General features: G+C 35.7%; 1 protein-coding gene, 1 non-coding gene and 1 pseudogene across 8 annotated transcripts; 2 read left to right on the top strand and 1 right to left on the bottom strand.

Annotated features, from left to right (window-relative positions):
• Window positions 1-1,498: 1,498 nt before the first annotated feature.
• On the top strand, window positions 1,499-3,971 carry LOC132267435 (ureide permease 1-like). 7 transcript variants are annotated; one of them, XM_059768599.1, is made up of 6 exons: window positions 1,499-1,744; window positions 2,329-2,467; window positions 2,613-2,802; window positions 3,015-3,129; window positions 3,226-3,600; window positions 3,816-3,971. In XM_059768599.1, exons 1-6 carry the CDS (start codon window positions 1,502-1,504, stop codon window positions 3,969-3,971), a joined length of 1,218 nt encoding a protein of 405 aa, XP_059624582.1. In that variant the 5' UTR covers window positions 1,499-1,501. The 7 variants fall into 7 exon arrangements, with proteins under 7 accessions (XP_059624582.1, XP_059624583.1, XP_059624579.1 ...); XM_059768600.1 differs by having other exon boundaries at window positions 1,502-1,738; window positions 2,613-2,758; window positions 2,992-3,129; XM_059768596.1 differs by having other exon boundaries at window positions 1,502-1,738; window positions 2,613-2,783; window positions 3,029-3,129.
• Window positions 3,972-6,768: 2,797 nt separating this feature from the next.
• On the top strand, window positions 6,769-9,191 carry LOC132267434 (ureide permease 1-like; annotated as a pseudogene).
• Window positions 9,192-9,407: 216 nt separating this feature from the next.
• Window positions 9,408-9,481, bottom strand: TRNAN-GUU (transfer RNA asparagine (anticodon GUU)). Its single transcript has one exon. It is a non-coding gene; the product is annotated as a tRNA-Asn (tRNA).
• Between the last annotated feature and the right edge of the window lie 16,041 nt (window positions 9,482-25,522).

Genomic DNA, 25,522 nt, shown 5'->3' with positions numbered 1-25,522 from the left:
TAGAAGAATCTCTTTGTCATTTGTATTGGGTGAACTAAGTGTATAGTTATTTAATGAGTCATTCATTGAGTAAACTGAATTAAGTGAGTGATATTTGTACTGAGTTGAATGAGTAAGCTGAGTTGAATTCATGAAATCTGTATTGAGTGAACTGAGTTGAATGAGTGAGTAAGAAAGATAATTATAAAATAATTTGAAATTAACACGTATATTTGGAATTAACACGTATAAGAAGGGAACTGAGCTGAACAAGTGAAATCTGTATTGAGTAAACATTACTGTAGATTACTGAGAGAGAAAGCTAACTGTAAAACAATTTGGAATTAACACGTATATGATGTGAACTGAACTGAACAAGTGAAATATGTACTGAGTAAAGATTATTGTAGATTACTCAGATTACTGAGTGAGTGAGTGAGAATGATAACGGCAAAACAATTTGAAACCAACACGTATATGAGTATGTTGTCATCTGTATCTGATATGTCGATCAAGCATATACCCCAGTTTTTAATATATAATCGCGCACCAACTAACCACCGTATCTAGAAACGTTGTCTTCTACAAGTATCTGCGAATTGATCTCTCCAACTGCAATCCATCTGCATAATTGCTTAAGGGTAAGCATTCTCTCATTGTTCTCTTCTACCCGAATTGATCTCTCTTACAAGTAATGCAATGGTTTTAGTGTTTAAAATTTTGAAGGGTGAGAATCGCTGAGTGATGTGCAACTGGTATTTTTTTTTTCTTGTCTCCAAATCATTGCATGTCAACAAGGTCTAAAAAGAGTTTTTATTACACCATTTGTTATGGTATCAGTTCTACAAAGACTTTCTATTACACAATTTTAATGGTTTTTCTGTTTCAATTTAAATTATTATTATTCTTATTTTTGTTTGTCTATTTATTGGATGAAAATAACACCATGGAAATTGATCATTCATGCATATGACACTTTTAAGTTGAACAAGTAATTAGTATAAATGTGTACTTGTGTATTCTGGAATTTTTTCCTCTGCATTCTGTTGATCATTTTTTGAGGCCAAAATGCAGTTCCTTATGTTGTGTTTAGCAGATAAAATTGCAATATTCACCTAAAAAAAAAAAAAATTATATATAAAAGGTTGCTATTTTTCAGGATGTGTGGATTTGCAGACTTTTCTTCCTTTCTCTCACTCTCCAATGAGTAGGCCTAATTGCCTATGTGCTAGGCCAAAATGGTTGTATTTACACACCGTTTAAGTCAAATGTATCTTTCTTCATCATCTTTCGTCCTTTTGTTCTTTCCAATATGAATTTTATTAAGCCTGTGACATCATGGGTGTGCTAAATTTAGCCCTTTCTATATATATATATATATATATATATATATATATATATATATATATATCAAACCATAAGGCCCATTCTTATACTTCTTCAATTTTCTCTTTTAATGTGCAGGTTTTTATAATTTTCACTCCGATTTAGAGTAACCTATTTTGATTTGCATAAGTTGAAAATGTACCTGGTGGAGAGTAAGGAAGGTGCCAGAGCTTGTATGCTGCTTGCACTTGTGTTGTTGGGTACTTGGCCTGCTGCTCTGACTGTCCCGGAGCGACGGGGTCGGCTTCCTCAACATACCTATCTTGATTATGCCATCTCAAACCTTTTGGCTGCTGTTGCCATAGCTCTCACCTTTGGTCAGATTGGTGATAGCAAACCCAACATGCCAAACTTCTTTACTCAACTTTCTCAAGCTCAGGTGATTTCTCATTTATATGTTGTTTTCAATCATGAGTTGTATCTTTTTTGGGATTCAAACTTGAAGTATATGCGACTTTCTGTTGAGGCATAGTGATTAATTATGTGGGTATTGTCAATTATTCAATAATATTGCAAATCTATTGAATAAATTCTAAATTATTCAAAAATTTACCACTGATTGTGACAAGAAATCCGATTTTTTACTGTGTTTGGAACCTGCTTCTGCATTTAACAAAACAGTAAAGTTGGTTCACTTTTGGGCTTTTGGCCTTCTCTGTTTTGCTGATCAAACACTTTTAACTCTCTTTGAACTAAATTGAAATTTATCGTTGCTACTGTAATCTCAAAGTGAAAATTAGACATTTGGTTAAATTGCTGACATGGTTAAAAGATGAAAAATCACATAATTCATATGATGTACTAATTTACAAGATTAGATAAACCAAAAGAAAGTGTGATTTTTTTGTCGCCTCGTTAATTTTTTCAATTTTTTAGCTGTTTTATGTCATTTTCTTTGTTGTTGATGTCATATAAACCTGGCCTTTCCTAATATTTTGTCCAACTGATATATCCATCACACAGTACAATTGGCCTTGTATTTTGGTTGCCATGGCTGGAGGGGTGTTTCTTAGCCTTGGGAACCTTGCTACCCAATATGCTTGGGCACTCGTAGGACTTCCGGTGACAACAGTGATCACATCAAGCATAGCCGTTGTCATAGGTGATTTTTTTACATTTCCCTCCAAATTTTCCTATAAATAGTTAGAAATCAAAGATGTTACATTAACCACTTAGGTAGTTTGGCTTAAATTTTATGATTAGCAATGAAGCTAGAGCTTACACACGTTCATATGAAATTGTAACAGGAACTACCTTGAACTATTTCTTGGATGATCGAATCAACAAAGCCGATATTCTTTTCCTTTGCGTTGGGTGCTTCCTCGTTGCAGTTTTCCTTGGATCTGCAGTTCATTCCTCCAATGCAGCCGATAATGAAGCAAAGCTTCATGCTGCAAAACTTCTAGAATTATCCAATGGTTACCAAGATCGAACAGGGTATATATATATATATATATATAACTTCACTGGTATCTTTATAGTATGTCATTGATTGTTATACAATATCATGTGTTTTTCAAACTCTGATAGGATAATAGAGCTTTCTGTTATAGAAGAAACAATTACGTACAACGGTAAGTAGTTCATTAACTTTTGGTGCTACAATTTGGACTAACTGATTGGTAGTCCTTCTTAACATTTTCTAAGAGATCAACATTGTTAGGTCGCCTGAAGGACTTAGAAAATGGAAATATTCTAGGGAGGAAAGCAAAGGTCGGAACTGCAGACTTTCTTATTGAGCTCGAGAACAGAAGAGCAATCAAGGTTTTCCTTCCTCTCCAATTCCAAAATTGTTCAATATACATGAACTAGCTAGTCTGTCAACAATGCTTATTATTTTCGGGTTATGATAATAAACAGGTGTTTGGGAAAAATATTTTGATAGGATTGGCTATAACTTTCTTTGGTGGTGTCTGTTTCGCTCTCTTCTCACCGGCATTCAACCTGGCAACTAATGATCAGTGGCACACGTTGAGAGAAGGGGTTCATCATTTGGTCGTCTACACTGCATTCTTTTACTTCTCGATTTCTTTCTTCGTGACTGCAGTCATTCTAAATGTCAGCTTCCTCTATCATCCCCTTCTCAACTTGCCTAAATCGTCACTGAAAGCTTATCTAAGTGATTCGAATGGGAGAAAATGGGCTTTTCTGGCTGGTTTCTTGTGTGGCCTCGGAAATGGTCTTCAGTTCATGGGAGGTCAAGCTGCAGGCTATGCAGCTGCTGATGCAGTTCAGGTCAGTTCAATATCTGCTTATTGTGTGTGAGCACACTGTCCACAGTCCACACACTTGTGTGTGTATTTTCATGTGCATGTGCACTTGTTTAGTGCAATTTGACACAAACACAAATACATAGATATACACTATTTGAATCATATTGGAGTGATTTTATTTTCAGTGCCCTTTAACCATGATTGTCTAATTAATTTGTTAAAATTGAATGTCATTAGGCACTTCCACTGGTGAGCACTTTTTGGGGTATACTGTTTTTTGGAGAGTACAGAAGGTCATCCAGAAGAACTTATGGATTGCTTGTTAGTATGCTGCTTATGTTTATGGTGGCAGTGGCTGTGCTTATGGCATCGTCGGGGCATCGGAAGACATGATATTTAGAATTCCATGGTTAGGGTTATGCTTGGGATCCGTCTAGTTGGACTCAAGCTATACCTCCAACCTACCTAATTCGGTGTTGCAACTCTACTCACAATGCTTAATTTTCTTATATTTTTTAATTAGTTCATAACGTTAATATTTTAATTCAACTTTCTATATTAAATGATTTTATCAAACTTCTTCAAAGTTTCTTAACAAAATTTTCTATAAATTATCACCAAAAAAAAAAAAAAAAATCATATTTTTCATAGTGGTTATAATTATAACAGTCAATTTTAAAATTAATAATTCCAAAAATAAATTAAATTAAATTAATGGGCATTAGCTATAGGATCTCGTCCTAAGAAGAGCCTTGTTAGGGCAATATTTAGGTGTTTTAATATTTCTGGTGTGCGTATATTTTGGTTAAACTTCTTTGGAAAATAAATAAATATTAATTTTTAATAGATCAAGTGTGTAATTAAAAACACTTATACAACAATCTACCTACCACTAAATTTCACTAAAAATCTTAAATGGATAAGACATGACTTATCATTTAACACCATTTTTTTTATGGTTAAAAAAATAAAAAATCTTTAAAAATATATATATTTAAAGTATAATAAATACTATAAATTCTAAATTTTTCATTTTACCAAATTTCGTATTATCCGTATGTTACCATCAAATCTATAAATTTTCAAGATTAACAACTCTAGCTTATTTCTCTCAACTATTGCCTTCACATGGACTTTGCCTCCGTTATGGCTTGTTTGAGGTCATTTGGGGGTTGAATGGAACATTTTTGTCTTAGGCTCTGATGGGCTTAGCCCATCCGTAACATTTCTTTGGAGGTTGTTGGACGGGCTAGACTTTATAGTCTTGTGCATATTTTATATTTATATAATTGTTTGAATTTTTAATAAATAAAAAGTAAAAAAAAAAAAAAAAAGTAAGCTATATTTAAATACTGATAAAACACAATTCTAGAACATTGAGATTTCTATAGAATTGGTAAATATTTAAACGTATTTATCTATAGAGCATTGAAATTATTATTGAGTTTATAAATATCTTAGATATTTACATGAAAAGTAATGCATCTCGAGGAGAAATGAAATTCTCTTTGTATATTAGCATTCTCCTCAAGATGCATTAATCTTTTGATGAAACACATGCACAGAACTGAGTTGAGGGAGTGAAATATAACTATAAAAAAAATATATAGAATTAATACGTAAAAAAATATTTTTTCAAAGTGAACTGAGTTTACTGAGTGAGAAAAATATAACTATAAAAAAACCTGGCAACTAGCACGTAGAAGCATTCCATGGCAAAAACTTTATTGAGTGTCCTGAATTTACTCTGTATTGAGTGAGGGTGAGTGAAATTTAACTACAAAATCAGTTGGACTCAGTATTGAGTGAGTGTAAGTGAAATGTATCTTAAAAATCATTTGGGTTACTGAGTGATTCAACTGAGTGAGTAAGAGTCAAATTAAACTACAAAACAATTTGAAACAAACACGTAATAAACTATGTTGCCATCTGTATTTGAGATGTCGATGAAACAAATACCGAGTTTTTCAATTTTTAATATAATCAGCGACCAACTACCCACCATATCTAATAGTGTTCTCTCGTTCATCTCTTCTATAAGTATATGTGAAAGTATCCATCTGTCTAATGGTTTAAATATAAGCGTTCTCTCCTTCATCTCTTCTACTGGTACATCTGTATTAGAGATGTCGATGAAACAAATACCGAGTTTTTAATATAATCAGCGACCAACTACCCACCATATCTAATGGGGCTCTCTCATTCATCTCTTCTACAAGTATCTGCGAAAGTATCTCCTTCATCTCTTCTACAGGTACTGGCAATTGATCTCTTCTACAAGTATCCGTCTTGGTAATGGTGTAAGTGTAAGTGTAGGCGTTCTCTCATTTACTCTTCTACTGCGAATTGATCTCTCCTGCAAGTAATCCATATGCCTGGTGGTTTAAGTGTTTAAAATTTTGAAGGGGTGAGGGTCAATGAGTGAAGTGCAACTGTTTTTGTCACCAAATTAAAAAATTGTTTTTATTACACCATTTTTATGGTATCAGCTCTACAAAAGTTTCTATTACACAATTTTTAATAATTTTTCTGTTTCATTATTATTATTATTATTATTATTTTGTCTATTTCTTGGGTGAAAATCGCACCATCCAAAATGATCATTCATCCATACGATATTTTTAAATTGAACATTTAATTAGTATAAATATTACTTGTGTACTCTGGAAATTTTTGCTCTCCATTCTGTTGGTCATTTTATGAGGCCAAAATGTAGTTCTTATGTTGTGTTTAGAACATAAAATTGCAATATTCACCTAAACAAAACAAAATTAAAAATTAAAATATATTTAAAAAGTTGCCACTTTTTCGGATGTGTTAATTTGCAGATTTTTGTTTTTTTTTTTGTTTAGTCTGTATCCGTGATCAATTTTGAACTCTCTCTTTTCTCTATCCAATGAATATGCCCATGTGCTGGCCAAATCGGTTGTGTTTACACACCGTTTATGTATGTTGTATCTTTCTTCATCACCTTTTGTCCTTTTGTTCTTCCCAATTTGAATTTTCTTAGGCCTGTGACATCTTGGGTGTGCTAAATTTAGCTCTTTGTATACATATATATATATATATATATATATATCAAACCATAAGGCCCATTCTTATACCTTTTCACTTTTCTCTTTTAATGTGCAGATTCGTCTAATTTTCACTCCGATTTAGAGTAACCTATTTTGATTTGCATAAGTTGAAAATGTACCTGGTGGAGAGTAAGGAAGGTGCCATAGCTTGTATGCTGCTTGCACTTCTGTTGTTGGGCACTTGGCCTGCAGCTCTGACTGTCCCGGAGCGACGGGGTCGGCTTCCTCAACATACCTATCTTGATTATGCCATCACAAACGTGTTGGCTGCTGTTGCCATAGCTCTCACCTTTGGTCAGATAGGTGATAGCAAACTCATTGTGCCAAACTTCTTTACACAACTTTCTCAAGCTCAGGTGATTTCTCATTTATATGTTGTTTTCAATCATGAGTTGCATCTATTTTGGGATTCAAACTTGAAATATATGTGACTTTCTATTACGGCATGGTGATTAATTATGTGGGTATTGTCAATTATTCAATAATATTGCAAATCTGTTGAATAATTTCTAAATTATTCCAAAATTTACCCCTGATTGTGACAAGAAATCAAAAAATTTACTGTGTTTGGAACCTGCTTTTGCATTTAACCAGACAGTAAAGTTAGTTCACTTTTGGGCTTTTTGGCCTTCTCTGTTTTTGCTGATCAAACACTTTTAACTGTCTTTGAACTAAATAAAAATTTATCTTTGCTACTGTAATCTCAAAGTGAAAATTAGACTTCATTTCTTAAAAGAGATGTTAAATTGCTGACATGATTAAAGATGAACTTATAAGATTAGATAAACCAAGAAAAAGTGTGATTTATGTTGTCTTCTTGTTAATTTTTCCGATTTTTAACTGATATGCTTGATACATAATTTTATGTCATTTTCTTTGTTGTTCATGTCATGTAAACCTGTCATTTCCTAATATTTTGTCCAACTGATACATCCATCACACAGTACAATTGGCCTTGTATTTTGGTTGCCATGGCTGGAGGGGTGTTTCTTAGCCTTGGGAACCTTGCTACCCAATATGCTTGGGCACTCGTAGGACTTTCGGTGACAACGGTGATCACATCAAGCATATCCGTTGTCATAGGTGAGTTTTTTTACATTTCCCTCCAAAATTTCCTCCATCTGTATTTCTTTTCCTATAAAATTAGTAAGAAAATCAAAGATGTTACACTAAAGCTAACACATGTTCATATGAAATTGTAACAGGAACTACCTTGAACTATTTCTTGGATGATCGAATCAACAAAGTTGCTAGTCTTTTCCCTGGGGTTGGGTGCTTCCTCGTTGCAGTTTTCCTTGGATCTGCAGTTCATTCCTCCAATGCAGCCGATAATGAAGCAAAGAGTCATGCTGCAAAACTTCTAGAATTGTCCAATGGTTACCAAGATCGAACAGGGTATATTTATATATATATATTTAACTTCAATGGTATCTTTATAGTATGTCATTGATTGTTATACAATATCATGTTTTTTCAAACTCTGATAGGATAATAGAGCTTTCTGTTATAGAAGAAACAATTACATACAACGGTAAGCAATTCATTAACTTTTGGTGCTACAATTTGGACTAACAGATTGGTAGTCCTTTTTAACATTTTCCAAGAGATCAACATTGTTAGGTCGCCTGAAGGACTTAGAAAATGGAAATATTCTAGGGAGGAAAGCAAAGGTCGGAACTGCAGACTTTCTTATAGAGCTCGAGAACAGAAGAGCAATTAAGGTTTTCCTTCCTCTCCAATTCCAAAATTGTTCAATATACATGAATTAGCAAGTCTGTCAACAATGCTTATTATTTTCGGGTTATGATAATAAACAGGTGTTTGGGAAAAGTACTTTGATAGGGTTTTCTTTGGTGGTGTCTGTTTCGCTCTCTTCTCACCGGCATTCAACTTGGCAACTAATGATCAGTTGCACATGTTGAAAGAAAGGGTTCCTCATTTGGTCGTCTACACTGCATTCTTTTACTTCTCGATTTCTTTCTTCGTGACTGGAGTCATTCTCAACTTGCCTAAATCGTCACTGAATATCTAAGTGATTCGAATGGGAGAAAATGGGCTTTTCTGGCTGGTTTCTTGTGTGGCCTCGGAAATGGTCTTCAGTTCATGGGAGGTCAAGCTGCTGGCTATGCAGCTGCTGATGCTGTTCAGGTCAGTTCACTATCCACACACTTGTGTGTGTATTTCATGTGCATGTGACATAAACACAAACACATAGGTACGCACAATTTGAATCATATTGGAGTGATATTAATATCAAAATTGATCATTTGACATATACACAAACACTTAGATATACACTATTTGAATCATATTGGAATGAATTTATTTTCAGTGCCCTTTAACCATGATCTGTTAGCTTATTAAAAATTGATGTCATTAGGCACTTCCACTGGTGAGCACTTTTTGGGGCATACTGTTTTTTGGAGAGTACAGGAGGTCATCCAGAAGAACTTATGGATTGCTTGTTAGTATGTTGCTTATGTTTATGGCGGCAGTGGCAGTGCTTATGGCATCGTCGGGGTATCGGAAGACATGATATTTAGGGTTTCAGAGAGAGAGAGAGAGAGAGAGAGTTCCTATGTATGTATGTATTATGAAGCTGATGATTAGTGCCTTTGAACTTGAAAGTTGTAAAAAGGAAAAAGATTAGTGTCAATAAAGTTGGACTAATTTGCAGTATCTAGTTGGGCATTGTTCTGTTTTCAAGCAGAGGATTTTTCGTTTGTGAAAAGGCCAGAAAAAGAAAAACAATCGCTAGAAGGAGGGCTTGAACCTCCGACCTTGTGGTTAACAGCCACACGCTCTAGCCAACTGAGCTATTCCAGCCCGACATTCATTTAGTCTTTGGATTTATTATTTTTCTCTTTCTTGTTTCCACATACCCAGTGACTCTTTTAAGTTTTGTTGAAAATAAAATAAACATAAAAGTAGTGTCAGCTATACAAATTATAATTTGAAAATTCAATATCAAAATAAAAAAACTTGTAGTCTAAATATTAAATAATAATTATTTATTTATTAAAGTATAAGGTCTAAGGTTCAAGTCTAAATAGTAAAGTATATATATAATTGAAATATTACTATTTAATATTTTTATCAATTATAATTGAAATATAATATAATATAGTAACAATAAAAAATAGGGAAAACTACATATAAGTAGGATTCGGAGCTCTAAATAACAAATTGGTCAATTTTAAAAGTTAATTTTTCACATTGATTGAATTAAATAAAATAATTACAAATGCATTAAGAATTATTTCTAAAGTCCAAAATGTCCTCACACTCTTATTACAAAATACAAAAATATTCTTCTTAAAATTATCTAATTTTAAAAATTAAAATAAATAATTAAGAATTAATTTAATTAGCAAATAAAGATTCTCCATCTCTTCTCTTCGTCATCCATGGCATTGGATTGCCTTTTGGGATTGATTTCATCTGATTTAAAAGGCAATAATTGAAAAGGGAAGATCCACAAGCTTACTATGGCGCAGTGGTGATATATCACATAGAAGAATTTTCAATTGTTACCTAAATGAAGCTATTATTATTGTTAATATATTAGAAGATATAAAAAACTATGATGAGAATTATCAAGGATCTCATATCCCTGGATAGTAGGGTAATGAAGTATCCTATTTTTCTTTTCTTTTCTTTTCTTCTTTTTTTTTTTTTTTTTTTTTTTCTGATAGGGTAATATGTGTTGGAAACGGCATTAGAAAACGCAAACTTTGGAAGGATTTTTAAAAGATTCCGCTAAGAATTTTTTGCGAATCTATTGACGAGTGCGTTCCTCTCTGCGAGGAGATGAACGTGGTATATTTATTTTCTCAAATCCGTTTCCGGGTGAATGAGAAATTGGTTCCAAAGTAAGTGATTTATAAAGCCTAAATGGGTGTGAATAAAGTGGGAAATGCTTGTCCCACATCGAAAAAGTAGCAAAGCAACCTTGAGTATATATATATCTAGTATGGGATTTGGGTTTGGGCCCAAGGGCACCCAAGTTTTTAAGAGGGGGAGGACCTAGGCTAGCCTGGATCCGAACCAACTACCACACACGCGCGCGCCGTCGGCGGGGCGGGGCTTAATTGTAAAATGGGTCTAACCTTTTTACACAAAGTTGGACTGGGCCTGTGTGGTTATTTTATTTACTGGACTTATTTAAGTGGGCTTGCGGGTGGAGCACGCTGGGCTGGGCTGCCGAAGTTTGCTTGCTGGACTTAATATGTTTTGGGTTTAAATTCAAATCAAAAACCATAAAACAGTTTTTGTTTGAACCAAGGGTTGCACCCTTTACAAATTAAAAACCACCAACAGATTTTTAATTTTGATTGGTCAACAATGGTTGCACCCATTCGGACTATGGGTGCACCCATTCAGAATAGGCACCAACAAGCCTATAAATACCCATCATTGGGTTCATTTCAATTCACACCAATTCAGAAATCTTCTTCTCTTCTTCTGAATTTCTTCTTCTAATTCTTCTTTGTTCGGTTCAGCCACTGGTTTGGGTTCAACCTAAACTGGTTTGGATTGGGTTCGAACCTTGGTTTCCAAGTTTGGGTTCAATCCTGGTCTCCGAGTCTGAGTTCAACAGAGAGTACTACACCGAGCCGGTTCGCCTATTCCATTGGTTTGAAGTGCTACTACCAAAGGAAGAAAAGTCGTTGTATCCTGGGAGATAGACGCCGAAGAGTCCGTTAGCACCGTAGCGGGGCGTATCTGTCTTAAGGCTATAGAATTAAATTCTAGCCTCGACTTTATCAGGTTCTTTTATAGTTTTATTATTTTTGATATTAAACTATATAAATATATATATATAGATTATTATAAATATTATATTTACAAATAATATTTAAATAAATTATACTAAAGTATATGATATATTATTTGATCAACAATCTTAAGACAGATATCTTTATACTATAGTAATAATTATTTAATTATTATTGTTGTTATAATTATTATAATTTGACTCGTGGTCTGTATATCAATATATAACAGACAAATGGCAAGTACGAGTATTACCGTGCCTAATGTTCTCGTCAGTCATGGGGAGAAGCTCGAAAAATTCAACGGGACGGAGTTTAAAATGTGGCAACAGAAAATGATGTTCTACCTTACAACTCTGAATCTAAGCAAGTATCTGACTTAGACTGCTCCAGTGTTAGATGAGGGTGATGCAGACATTACCAAGCTTGGAGCTGTTGATACATGGAAGCATGGAGACTTCCTATGCAAGAACTACATCCTCAATGGATTGGACAACACCCTATATAATGTTTACAGTCCAATAAATACTGCTAAAGAGCTTTGGGAGTCGTTAGACAAAAAGTATAAAACAGAGGATGCTGGCTTGAAGAAATTCGTGGTTGGACGATTTCTGGACTTCAAAATGATAGACTCCAAGACAGTCGTGAGCCAAGTGCAGGAGCTCCAGCTGATCCTACATGAGATACATGCTGAGAAGATGACATTGAGTGAATCCTTTCAAGTAGCTTCAATCATTGAAAAGCTGCCACCTACTTGGAAAGATTTCAAAAATTACTTGAAGCATAAGCGCAAGGAAATGGGGCTCGAAGACTTAATTGTCAGGCTGAGAATTGAAGAAGATAACCGTACATCTGAAAAGAGAGCCGAAAATTCTTCAATTGTGTCAAAGGCAAATGTAGTGGAAGCTGGACAGAAAAATAAGAAGAGAGAGCACTCTGGAGAAGGTCCTAGCCAAGGAAACTACAAGAAGTTCACTGGGAAGTGTTTCATATGCGGCAAGCTAGGACACCGAGCTAAAGATTGTCGTAGCTGCAAAACACATCATAACCCCAAGAAGAAGACCACTGAGGTGCACATAGCTGAAGAAGATAAGTTGACAGCTGATGTATCAGAGTTAAATCTTTCAGCTGTGGTTTCTGAAATCAACCTGGTAAGCAACAACAGAGAATGGTGGGTGGACACAGGAGCTACTCGTCATGTTTGCTCTGAAAAGAGGATGTTCACTACCTATGAAACTATAGATAATGAAGAACAACTCTACATGGGGAATTCTTCTACTGCAAAGGTTGAAGGACAAGGAAAGATCAAGCTACTAATGACCTCAGGGAAAGAGCTCACTCTTAATAATGTGCTGCATGTACCAGACATCAGGAAGAACTTGGTCTCTGGGTCACTACTAAGCAAGAATGGGTTCAAGCTGGTCTTTGTATCTGATAAGTTTGTGCTGACTAAGAATGGGGTGTATGTGGGCAAAGGGTATCTAAGTAATGGACTATTTAAGTTCAATGTAATGACTGTTGTACCCAAAGCTATTAATGATAATAATAAAGCTAGTGTTTCTTCTGCTTATATTATTGACTCATCTGATGTATGGCATGGTAGGTTAGGACATGTTAATTATGATACTATTCGTAGATTAATTAACATGGAATCTATACCTAAATTTAATATTGATTTAAATCAAAAATGCCAAACATGTGTAGAAGCAAAATTAACTAGAACCTCATTTCACTCCATAGAGCGAAGTACTGAACCTCTAACATTAATTCACAGTGATATCTGTGACTTTAAATCTATGCCAACTAGAGGTGGGAAAAAGTATTTCGTTACTTTTATTGATGACTGCACAAGATATTGTTATGTATACTTGTTAAGAAGTAAAGATGAAGCCTTGGAAATGTTTAAACATTACGAGAATGAGGTTGAGAATCAACTTGGAAAAAAGATAAAGATGTTTAGAAGTGATAGAGGTGGTGAATACGAAGTACCATTCGCTGACATTTGCTCAGAACATGGTATTATTCACCAAACTACCGCTCCTTATTCACCTCAACAGAACGGTGTTGCTGAACGCAAAAACCGTACCTTAAAAGAAATGATGAATGCTATGTTGATAAGTTCTGGTTTAACCTAGAATTTGTGGGGGGAAGCTTTGCTCTCTGCTAATTATGTTCTCAACAAGGTACCTCAAAAGAAATCAAATGTGACACCTTATGAATTATGGAAAGGTCAAAAACCTTCCTATAAATTCTTAAAAGTGTGGGGGTGTTTAGCTAAGGTTGCGGTTCCTACTCCTAAGAAAGTTAAGATATGACCAAAAACCTTTGATGGTATTTTCATAGGCTATGCACAGAATAGTAGTGCATATCGTTTTCTTGTGCATAAATCAGACATTCCTGATATCCATGTCAATACAATTATTGAGTCAAGGAATGCTTATTTCTTTGAGGATATATTTCCATGCAAAAATCCTCTTAAAAGAAATTATGATACTGCTAATAGCAATATACAAGAGAATATAGACCAAGAGTCTATAGATGATGAAAATGAGGAAGAACCTAGACGTAGCAAAAGAGCTAGAACGTCTAAGTCATTCGGTCCTAACTTTCTGACATATATATTGGAGAATGAGCCACAAAGCTACAAGGAAGTTATGTCTTCTCCTGAAGCTAATTTATGGAAAGAAGTCATAAATAGTGAAATTGAATCCATCATGCAAAATCATACTTGGGAGTTGGTGGATCTTCCTTCTGGTACTAAACCTTTAGGGTATAAGTGGATTTTCAAGAGGAAGATGAAGCCTGATGGTTCAATTGAAAAATGTAAAGCCCGACTTGTTGCTAAGGGATACAAGCAAAAAGAAGGCTTGGATTATTTTGATACATATTCACCAGTCACAAGAATAACATCCATTAGATTGTTACTAGCTATTGCAGCATTGCAAAACTTAGAAATACATCAAATGGATGTTAAGACTGCCTTCTTAAATGGTGAATTAGAGGAGGAGATCTATATGGAACAACCTGAAGGGTTTATAGTTCCAGGAAAAGAAAAGAAGGTGTGCAAACTTGTAAAATCCTTATATGGATTAAAACAAGCACCTAAACAATGGCATGAAAAATTTGACAAAGTGATGTTGTCAAATGGTTTTAAAATTAATGAGTGTGATAAATGTGTGTATGTGAAAAACACTCAAAATGGATATGTCATTGTGTGCCTATATGTGGATGATATGCTAATAATGGGTAGTAATGATATTATAATCAAAACTACTAAAAAGATGTTGACCAAAAATTTTGATATGAAAGATTTAGGTATAGCTGGTGTCATACTAGGAATTAAGATTTCTAGAACATCAGATGGTCTAGTATTATCTCAATCTCACAATATTGAGAAAATATTAGAAAAGTTTAATAAAGGGGATAGTAGTCTTGTAAAGACTCCTGTCGATGTAAATCTTCATTTATCGAAAAATACTGGTCCTAGCATATCACAACTTGAGTATTCTCGCATTATAGGAAGCTTAATGTATTTGACGAATTGCACACGACCAGACATAGCATACTCAGTTAATAAATTGAGTAGATATACTAGTAATCCAGGAAAGAACCATTGGACTGTAATAATTAGGGTTCTAAGGTATTTAAAATATACTATAAGTTATGGATTACATTATTCTAGATATCCAGCAGTACTTGAAGGATACAGTGATGCTAATTGGATATCAGATACAAAGGATTCTAAATCCACAAGTGGCTATGTCTTTACTATTGGAGGAGGTGCCATATCTTGAAAATCTTCAAAACAAACTTGTATTGCCAGATCCACTATGGAATCTGAATTTATTGCTTTGGATAAAGCAGGTGAAGAAGCTGAGTGGCTTCGTAATTTCTTAGAAGATATTCCAAATTGGCCTAAACCGGTGCCCGCTATATGTATACATTGTGATAGTCAATCAGCAATTGGAAGGGCACAAAGTAATATGTACAACGGTAAGTCTCGACATATACGTCGATGACATAATACCGTTAGACAATTGCTCTCAAGTGGGATAATCTCAATAGATTATATCAGGTCAAAAGATAATTTAGCGGATCCGTTTACAAAAGGTTTGACAAGAGAGCAAGTATATAGTTCATCGAGGGGAATGGGATTAAAGCCGAAAGCTAACGAGTCATCTTAATGGAAACCCAACCTAGTTGACTTGAGATCCCAAGATCTAGGTTCAAAGGGACAACAGAAATTCTGAATGGCTCACCAGAAGCACTGGGAAGATTCAATCTTCTACCCGTTTCTATGATGAGACAGTGTTACCTACAGCGATGAGTAGGATAAGCTATGCTTTTAATGACTCTTATACCTTGAAAATTCAAGTGGGGTATGGTAGGATACTCTTAATAAGAAGTCACCTATATGAGTGTGAAGTGGGGCCGCTTCTATGAGAACTACTAAGGCTAAGTTTTCTGGAGCGCTCATGAAATACCAGGCGTTATTCAGGGCCATATGAACACAACCGTGAGAACCGACTTTGTGTGGGAAGGAATTGTGTGTTTGCTATTGTCTTGGTTTACATCAACGGCTGAACAATTCAAGACATAATGTTCACTGGTTAGCCAGTAAATCCGATAGTAATACACTAGGGAAGGTTCAAGGCCAAAAGCTACCTATCCCGATGCAGTAACTTTCCAATAATACTCTTTATAGTGTCTGTATCTTCTCTTTTTGTAATCTGCGCAAATTTTCATTCATGTGGGGGATTGTTGGAAACGGCATTAGAAAACGAAAACTTTGGAAGGATTTTTAAAAGATTCCGCTAAGAATTTTTTGCGAATCTATTGACGAGCGCGTTCCTCTCTGCGAGGAGATGAACGTGGTATATTTATTTTCTCAAATCCGTTTCCGGGTGAATGAGAAATTGGCTCCAAAGTAAGTGATTTATATAGCCTAAATGGGTGTGAATAAAGTGGGAAATGCTTGTCCCACATCGAAAAAGTAGCAAAGCAACCTTGAGTATATATATGTCTAGTATGGGATTTGGGTTTGGGCCCAAGGGCACCCAAGTTTTTAAGAGGGGGAGGACCTAGGCTAGCCTGGATCCGAACCAACTACCACACACGCGCGCGCCGTCGGCGGGGCGGGGCTTAATTGTAAAATGGGTCTAACCTTTTTACACAAAGTTGGACTGGGCCTGTGTGGTTATTTTATTTACTGGACTTATTTAAGTGGGCTTGCGGGTGGAGCACGCTGGGCTGGGCTGCCGAAGTTTGCTTGCTGGACTTAATATGTTTTGGGTTTAAATTCAAATCAAAAACCATAAAACAGTTTTTGTTTGAACCAAGGGTTGCACCCTTTACAAATTAAAAACCACCAACAGATTTTTAATTTTGATTGGTCAACAATGGTTGCACCCATTCGGACTATGGGTGCACCCATTCAGAATAGGCACCAACAAGCCTATAAATACCCATCATTGGGTTCATTTCAATTCACACCAATTCAGAAATCTTCTTCTCTTCTTCTGAATTTCTTCTTCTAATTCTTCTTTGTTCGGTTCAGCCACTGGTTTGGGTTCAACCTAAACTGGTTTGGATTGGGTTCGAACCTTGGTTTCCAAGTTTGGGTTCAATCCTGGTCTCCGAGTCTGAGTTCAACAGAGAGTACTACACCGAGCCGGTTCGCCTATTCCATTGGTTTGAAGTGCTACTACCAAAGGAAGAAAAGTCGTTGTATCCTGGGAGATAGACGCCGAAGAGTCCGTTAGCACCGTAGCGGGGCGTATCTGTCTTAAGGCTATAGAATTAAATTCTAGCCTCGACTTTATCAGGTTCTTTTATAGTTTTATTATTTTTGATATTAAACTATAAAAATATATATATATAGATTATTATAAATATTATATTTACAAATAATATTTAAATAAATTATACTATAGTATATGATACATTATTTGATCAACAATATGAAGTATTGAATATCCATATGTGCCTTTCTTTTTTTGTTATCCAGAGGTCTCTAGTTGTTATTTGTTTCTTTTTTCAATCAATTATAAAAAATCACAACAAATTTTGAGATGCCAAATTGATAACCCTATGCAAAATCCCTAATTTCACAAGTTATAACATACTTCTAAAGCCTATCTCTAAAACTTGTGAACAAAAATTATTACATATTTATAGTTATATATGTGTGTGAACAAGGAGGGAGGAGGATCTAGAAAACCTGCCAGGTTGGTGGTGCCCTAGACACTGGCAGCTGATTAGGAATATAAGTGATAGAGAATTATTATTAGCTAGTCAAACTAATTTTAAATTATCTATTTTATTATATTAAAATTATATAATTTTAAGGAAGATATTTTGGTATTTTGAAATAAGAATGTGAGGATATTTTGGTATTTTGAAATAAGAATGTGAGGATATTTTGGACCTGAGTAATAAATATTGATGTATTTGTAATTATTTTGCTTAATCCAATCAAAATAGAAAATTAACTTAAAAAACTGATCGATTTGTTATTTAAGTCTCTTAACTTTACTTATATGTAGTTTTCCCAATTAAGTAATTTTTTTTTACTCAGGTAATTGCCACAAACAAAAGCTGAGTAATTATTTGTACTCAGGTAAAGACAAGAGCTGCACCAAAAAAAGCTATGTGGAATTTCCTAATACTCTTATTGGAGCCTTTGGAGGTATATAATTACAATATTTGAGTTTGATTAGGACTCGTATTGATTTTTCTTAAACTTATTTTACTTGATTTACGAGACTTTTCATTTCCTTCTCTATTTAGAATTGCAATTTTCGGTGTTGGGCTTGGACCTCATTCATTAATTGAAGTGGGCCTAAGGACCCGATGGGCTTGCTCCTATCCATTTGCTTTGGACCCTTCTACAAATCGCCTAATTGCTTTGGACCCCGTGCTTTTGTTGTTCCCCGAACAGGCCCTATAAGGGAGAAAATAAACGAAATGACAGTATTAGACTATTAGTTAGAAGAGAAAATAAAAGAAAAGAAAGGATAGTAGTAATAATTTCTATATAAGATAGATGAAAGAAAAAAAAAGAAAGGATAATGACCAAATTACTGTCCTATCCTTTCATAACCACTTCACACATACTATATATATATAATTCTAATATCCGAAACATTTTTTTTTTTTGATAATATTCTTCTCACCCTGCATTACATATTGTTATAGTTTATCAAATAGGAAATAATATTACCAGTAAAAATGTAGGTGTTATGTGCGTTATATATATATATATATATATATATATATATATATATATATATATATAATGACTTGAAATTATTCAAAGACAAAATAAAGGTATAAGTTAGAGTCTGGATAATTGAAAGAAAAAAAAAAAAAAAAAAAAAAACAAACAAACAAACAAAAAAGGCTAATAGAAATTTGCTCAAATTTATCGAATAGTTTCTTTACCTTTTTTTTTTCTAAAAAAAAAATTTAATTAATTAGTCGGGGCATTTTGGGTATTATGTTGCTACTTCAGTATAGCCTATATCACATTAGATGCGCTAGTACACTCCTCATCCAATTTACACCTTCCAAAAATTTAGGATCTGTTTGACTGGGCTTCTTGTAATTTTAAATACCGAGATTTTAAGTCCAGAAAGTTCTTTACCAATAATAAAAAACGGACTTTTAAAAAGTCTAAGTGGTTTAGAAACCGATTGACTAGGGATGGCAATGGGGGCGGGTTTGGGCGGGTGTACTGTAACGACCCGAACCCATGGATCCGATCCGTTACCCAGGTCCCTACCCAAACCCGAGGTCAACTAGGTCATACTGTTAAATTTTCTTGAATCCTTAACCATTATACACGGTGATCTAAGGTTGAAAAATGACCCAAGTCAAGCTTATATAGAGGTCCAAACTATACAGGTTAAAAAGGGACTGTTAGCCAGCTGATGGCCCATGGTCGGCTGGCTGATAAGGCAAGATCGGTCGGCCGAAACGATGGTGAGGAAAAAGGGCTCTCGGGACTTTCACTGTGCAGGCGTTTCGGTCGGCTGACGATGGGGTTCGGTCGGCCTAGGGTTTCGGTCGGCTGATGGAGAGGATCAGCCGGCCGAAACATATAATCCTAGAATGAAGTTCACTGGAATGCATATTGACTATGTGTAATGTATAGTAAACCCATGATGAACCTGTTATAAACTAAAAATCCGAATTCATGGCAGCAATGCATGATGAAACATAATTTAATAACTCCCACAATAGATTAAAATTTGATTTCCTTTCCCATTCATCCTTAAGTGTTTACAACATAACCAATTTACATCGAAAGATCATTAAGCGTCGAAATTATATCACAAGACCATGGTTTACAAAATGAGTACACTTTCCTAAAACATAAGACTTTACAAAAAATGGGAAATATATAAAAGGTAACAAAATGGACTGCTAGTCATCTTCATACTTGTGGAAGGTCGTCTTCTACTACGTCTTTTCCGGTTCCTGAAAAATATTAAATAATAGGGTGAGCGTAAAGCTCAGTAGGTAGTATCTAAGGCACACCCCTTGCAGCCCCGTGAATCCAAACAAGGAATAGAGCAATAGGAGATGGGGATCATACAATGTCGGGATAATATCGCATAACAAGTAGTCTCAAGTATACACAATATGGTGCAATGGAATGTAATGCGTGCCAATGTCACTCCCTATTTTCATCATTCAAAACCATCACTTTCAAATGGTTAATATAACCTGCCCTTTGGTGACCCCGCAGCGACACGAGAGAAGGATTGGCTAGTGTCCCTGACCCTTGGTACCCCCGCGGCATCATTTTGGGCCCAGCTAGCTCAACCACGCTAGGGCAATCTTCCTAGTTCCCTTTAGGCTATATTAACCCTCCGGCCCTTTGGTACCCCCGCAGCTACCGGGTTTTCACAAAACCTTTTTATCAAAATTCTCTCGAAAATCCCCCTTTTTATTGTTTCAAAGAAAAATCATTCCCATCCATGCGAACCCAATGATATGCATATATGTGTCTCATACCTTCAATGCTATGCTACTAAGGGATTTTCAACAATTCAATTAAGCATGCTTTCCAACATCATAGCTAGCAATTTGTAATACTTTAGACATAGAAAATTAACATTTATCATGCTTCTCAAATAAACCAACAATTTCACATGATCACATGTTTCATACACTCAATTAAATCATCTAAGAAAGCAATCAAGTTAATTTAAGCATGCTCGGAAACAAATTAAGTAGAGAAACTCACAAGAGTACAAAAAAAGTATGAATTAGATACCCCTACCTTAAAATGGTGCAAAACCCCCAATTGTGCCCTGGGATTTGAGATCCTCCAATTAATGGCCAAAAAGAGATTGGCTCCAATCAACTCGAAGCCTGGACGCGTTCTTTAATTTGCTGCAAACGGCACCCTAAATGATTAAGTATTAAAAGAAAGATCTAAAGTTGAAGTTATGATTGAAAAAGAAAAACAAAAAGCAAAACAAGGAGAGAAAGAGAGAACTAGCGGGAGAGGAGGAGAATGTGAGACCAAATGGGTGGTCTCTAGCCTTATAACAAAATATGGTGGGCCCCACTAATTTCTTTTTATTTTTCCTTTTCTTTCTAACTTTAATTCTCACCACATACACATATAAATACATATCATCCAAATACTACATAATTCACATAAATTAAAATGTATCAAATGCAATTGGACCCAACCATAATCCTGCACGCAAAACGTGAAAAGACATAAATACCCTTGTGGCGACAAAAATTCCCAAAAAATGAAAAACGTTTAAAATCGGAAACGTCACAATCTCCCCAACTTAAAAGGATTTTGTCCCCGAAATCAAGCCTTACCTGGGGAAGGAAACAACTCTGGGTACCTGGAGCGAACCTGCTATTCAAGCTTCCAAGTAGCCTCCTCGACTTCGTGATGTCTCCAAAAAACTTTCACTAACTGTACTGTCTTGCCCCTTAACACCTTCTGTTGGGTGTCAAGGATCTGCACTGGCCCTTCTTCATAGGAGACATCTTCATCAATGCCCACGTCAACCCAATCCAACACATGAGATAGGTCCGGTTCGTACTTTCGTAGCATCGACACATGAAAAACATTGTGGACCTTGTTCATCTGTGGTGGCAAGGCTAGTGTGATACCCCTCGGATCCGAGACACGGGTTGATCAGGCCCAGGCCCATACCCGAGGGAATATCAAACAATTAAAGTATTTTAAAACGAACACAGATGACAAAAAGAACAATAAAGATAGAATAAAACTGAAAGAAACATTAATTATAAAATCCTCCATGGACAACTGAAAAATAAAACTCCAATCCTCCAAAACTTCAAGGTTACAACTTGGGAATCCACTGAGGGACCCCTAACCAAAAGTTCAACTGAAACTGAAAACTGAAAATAGATAATGCTAGAAACATCGAGAGAAGTCCTACGTATTTAGATGAAAGTGAGACTGTCCTCGACAAGCACGATCAAGCTCTAAGGCTGGAACCGTCCTGTACCTGAAAAGAATAATAAAGGAGTGGGTCAGACCCACGAGCAAGTTCTAATCTAACTGCAATCCATACAGTGACCCGATACGCAGATACACTGTAGACACCTCACAATATCTATCTAGTCCATACGTATAAATATATCCACACTAAGGGACATTCACCAGTCTATAATAGGGGTCTCAACCTGAATAGAAGGCAACATGCGAATACGCACCCAAAGGTGGGCATGAGTACCTAGACCTAATAGGGTACACCTCAACCTATTATAACCAGCTACGCATCCACTGCATATACGTACCATAACCAACGAGTCTGAGACTCAAGCTCAACTCGTGGTACCATAACCATATATATAAAGTCCGTCCAAATCCAGGGTATGCAGTTCAACTATTTATTAAACTGTCATACAATAAACCAACTAGTTAGTCATTCAACTTATTCAGTTGATATGACTTAACTACCATCCGTTAATCCAGGAAGTCATCCAACTTGTTTACAGCTGATCTGACTTAGTCACAATTAGGATTCGATATCTTTCAATCCATTCTATTATTCCATTAGGTTAGGTTTATGCGTTTTGAGCTAAACCGTCCCTAGTATGTCACCGTCCCATACCGGTACATACCATCCTCCATATCCATGTAAATTACAACATATATAACAGTTCAATAATTTACAGACCAAAAACTACCATCCAAACAATTGCAGAAAAATATTTAAAGCTTCAGCAATTTAAATCCAAGCATTTAACCATATAGTTGCAGGAGACGATTTAACAAATCAACAACTAACATCCAGAGAATGCATAGATCAAATTTAATATGTCAGGGACTCCATCATGCATGTGAATAAGTTAAATAATCCTATTATTAACCAATAAATTGCTAAAACAATTCAGAAGATTGTTTAAATATTTCAGCAGTTTAAATCCAAGCATTAACCATATAGTTGCAGTAAACAATTTAATAATTCAGCAACTAGCCTCCTAAGCATGCATAGATCAAAATTAATAATTAAATGACCTTATCATGCACTTGAATGCATTCTAAAATAAGTTTTATAAACACATTATGTTCCATCAAATTGCTGAATTTTAATTCAACAATTTATTCAACTTCCATTTGTTAAGTGCCTTAATTTTTCCACTGTTTGTCCCGACAACTTAGAATTAAACTTTACTCAATTTAGGGTCTTAATAACACTCAAAATTCATTCCTTGATCCCTCTGTAAAGTTCCAAATTCATTCAAACAGTCTCCATGCTCCAACAGTGAACATAGTATGTAGAAAATTAAAAAAAAATCGTAAAAGAAATTAAAAATAACAAGGGAGCCTGCTCCAGAATTTGGAGCAGGCTCTTTTCCAGCCTAGAGCCGGCTCTAGGACTTCCTAGAGCCGGCTCCACTTTGTTGTGGGAGCCGGCTCCCACTTCCATGGAGCCGGCTCTCACCTCCTGTGTGAGCCTTCGTCCCCGGTGCATGTTTCAGCTCTTGTGCTCCTTCTCCGGCTTATTCCTAACCCTCTGTTAGTTTTTAAAACCAAACTTAGGACTCGTAATTTAGTCTAGAAGCATTCCCCAAGATTGTTTACAATAGTTTTGAAAGCAATTACAGAGTTTAATCAGGCCATTTAAACTAGCGTTGTTGAAGAACGGCACTGAAACTAAATTGCAAGATCAGTTTTATCCCAACCCCTCTGTTCTTCCTCCAATTTTAAATTTGAAGTCTTAAATTACATCTAGTATCCAATCAGACCTCGGTTGATTTCAGTAAGATTCCAAATAAAAATTAAACCAGTAAGACGTTACGCCAAAACAGAGTCAAGAAAACATACGTGCTATAATTGTTTTGTAAATAAATTTCATAGATAAAGCGATCAAGTAAAACATGTATAAAACATGCATGGTTCAGTTTAAGGCCAATTAATCTCCTAGAGATGTCCAGGTGCACAGAACACAAATCAAAGGGAAGGAGGAAGATAAGAACTTGCCTGTACAGTTTTATAAACAGAACCTTGACGCCGTTGTTCTAAGCTTTCCGGCAACCACTGACTACCTTCTAGCCTCCTCTGGTTCTGATCTAATCCACCAAACACCTCCCTTGGTCCTCTCTGTTATTCTCCTTGACAGACCGTTACGACGCTCTGTTCTCTCAACTTCTCTCTGTTTCCCTCTCTGTATCTTGGGTACGTGAATAGGGTTTTGTTTTTCCAACCCTTGATACAGAGTAACCATATATATATAGGCGTAAAAACATAAACCCTAATCCGTGTTTAATCAGAGACAGAGCCCTAATTCTAAACCTAGTCGGCCCATGAAACTACTTTTGTTACGGCGTGAAATTTCCAACCCCAAAGTTAACTGTAACTTAAAGCAGAATTAAATGAAAAAAACAATTACATAATTAAATCCACTTAACTAATTAATTTTAATTAAAAACCCAATTAAATAATTAATAACACTTAATTCAATTTAAAACACATGACACATAGGTAAACAACAATTAAACCAAATAATCACACATAAAACAATTTAAGTCAAAGTGCAAATAACCAATTAAATAAAAATGCGATAAAGATAATAAAAAAAAATGCCGAGACTATCCTTTTAAAAATTAGGGGTATTACAGCTAGTCTGTAGGCAACTTCTCCTACACGGTCCAAAATCTCAAACGGTCCAATGAATCGTGGCGACAACTTACCACTCTTCCCGAACCTCATCAAACCCTTCGATGGAGAAACCCGCAAAAAAACATGGTCTCCCACCTCAAAAGATAGCGGTTATCTCCGCTTATCTACATAGTTCTTTTGTCGGCTCTGAGCTGTGAGCAATCTCTGTCTGATCAATTTAATCTTCTCGGTAGTCTCGAGTACAATGTCGGGTCCTAAGGCGGCTGTTTCGCCCACCTTAGTCCAACAAACTGGAGACCTACAAGGCCTGGAAGATAACCCATACGGCCTCGTTGCCTCTTCGTGACCTTGGAAGACTTGTCACAAAATCCATAGCGATATGTTCCCACTTCCATTGTGTTACAGGCAATGGTTGCAACAACCCAGCCGGTTTCTGATGCTCAGCCTTCACCTGTTGACAGGTAAGGCATTTAGCCACAAACTGTGTAACATCCTTCTTCATACCGTTCTGCCAATATTGACGCTTTAAATTGTAATACATCTTAGTACCACCTGGATGAACTGCAAAACGGAAAATGTGAAACTCCCGTAAGACGTCCTTACGACAAATTGTGGGAACCGCAAACAAACCATTGAATCGTAGACCCCCGTCTGCATGCAAGGTCCAATCTTTCACCATCTCACCACTGGAGATTAAAGTGTAAACGGCATCTAAATCCAAGTCATGTCTCTGTGACTCAATCACTCGCACAACAAGAGTAGGCTGAGCCACAAGACTAAACAAGAATGCCGATTCACCGCAACCATCGTCGTTAACACAATACAATCCCATCTCCGCCAGATCATTAAGCATCTTCCATTTCCGAATAGCTAATCCGGCTAAAGTTCCACGAGATTTCCGGCTCAAACATCTGCTACCACATTTGCCCTGCCTGGATGATACTGCAAATCAAAATTGTA

The sequence above is a fragment of the Cornus florida genome, unplaced genomic scaffold (assembly GCF_030987335.1).
Source record: "Cornus florida cultivar Cherokee Brave unplaced genomic scaffold, ASM3098733v1 CherokeeBrave_3.0.0_Hap2_Chr07, whole genome shotgun sequence".
Classification (NCBI taxonomy): Eukaryota; Viridiplantae; Streptophyta; class Magnoliopsida; order Cornales; family Cornaceae; genus Cornus; species Cornus florida.
This window is presented reverse-complemented; position numbering and strand designations above follow the sequence as displayed.

Coding starts and splice junctions, on each gene's coding strand:
- LOC132267435 (XM_059768598.1), top strand. CDS start 1,502: ATGTACCTGGTGGAGAGTAAGGAAGGTGCCAGAGCTTGTATGCTGCTT. Junction 1,739..2,328: donor TCTTTACTCAACTTTCTCAA/GCTCAGGTGATT, acceptor TCCATCACACAG/TACAATTGGCCTTGTATTTT. Junction 3,130..3,225: donor AGAACAGAAGAGCAATCAAG/GTTTTCCTTCCT, acceptor GATAATAAACAG/GTGTTTGGGAAAAATATTTT.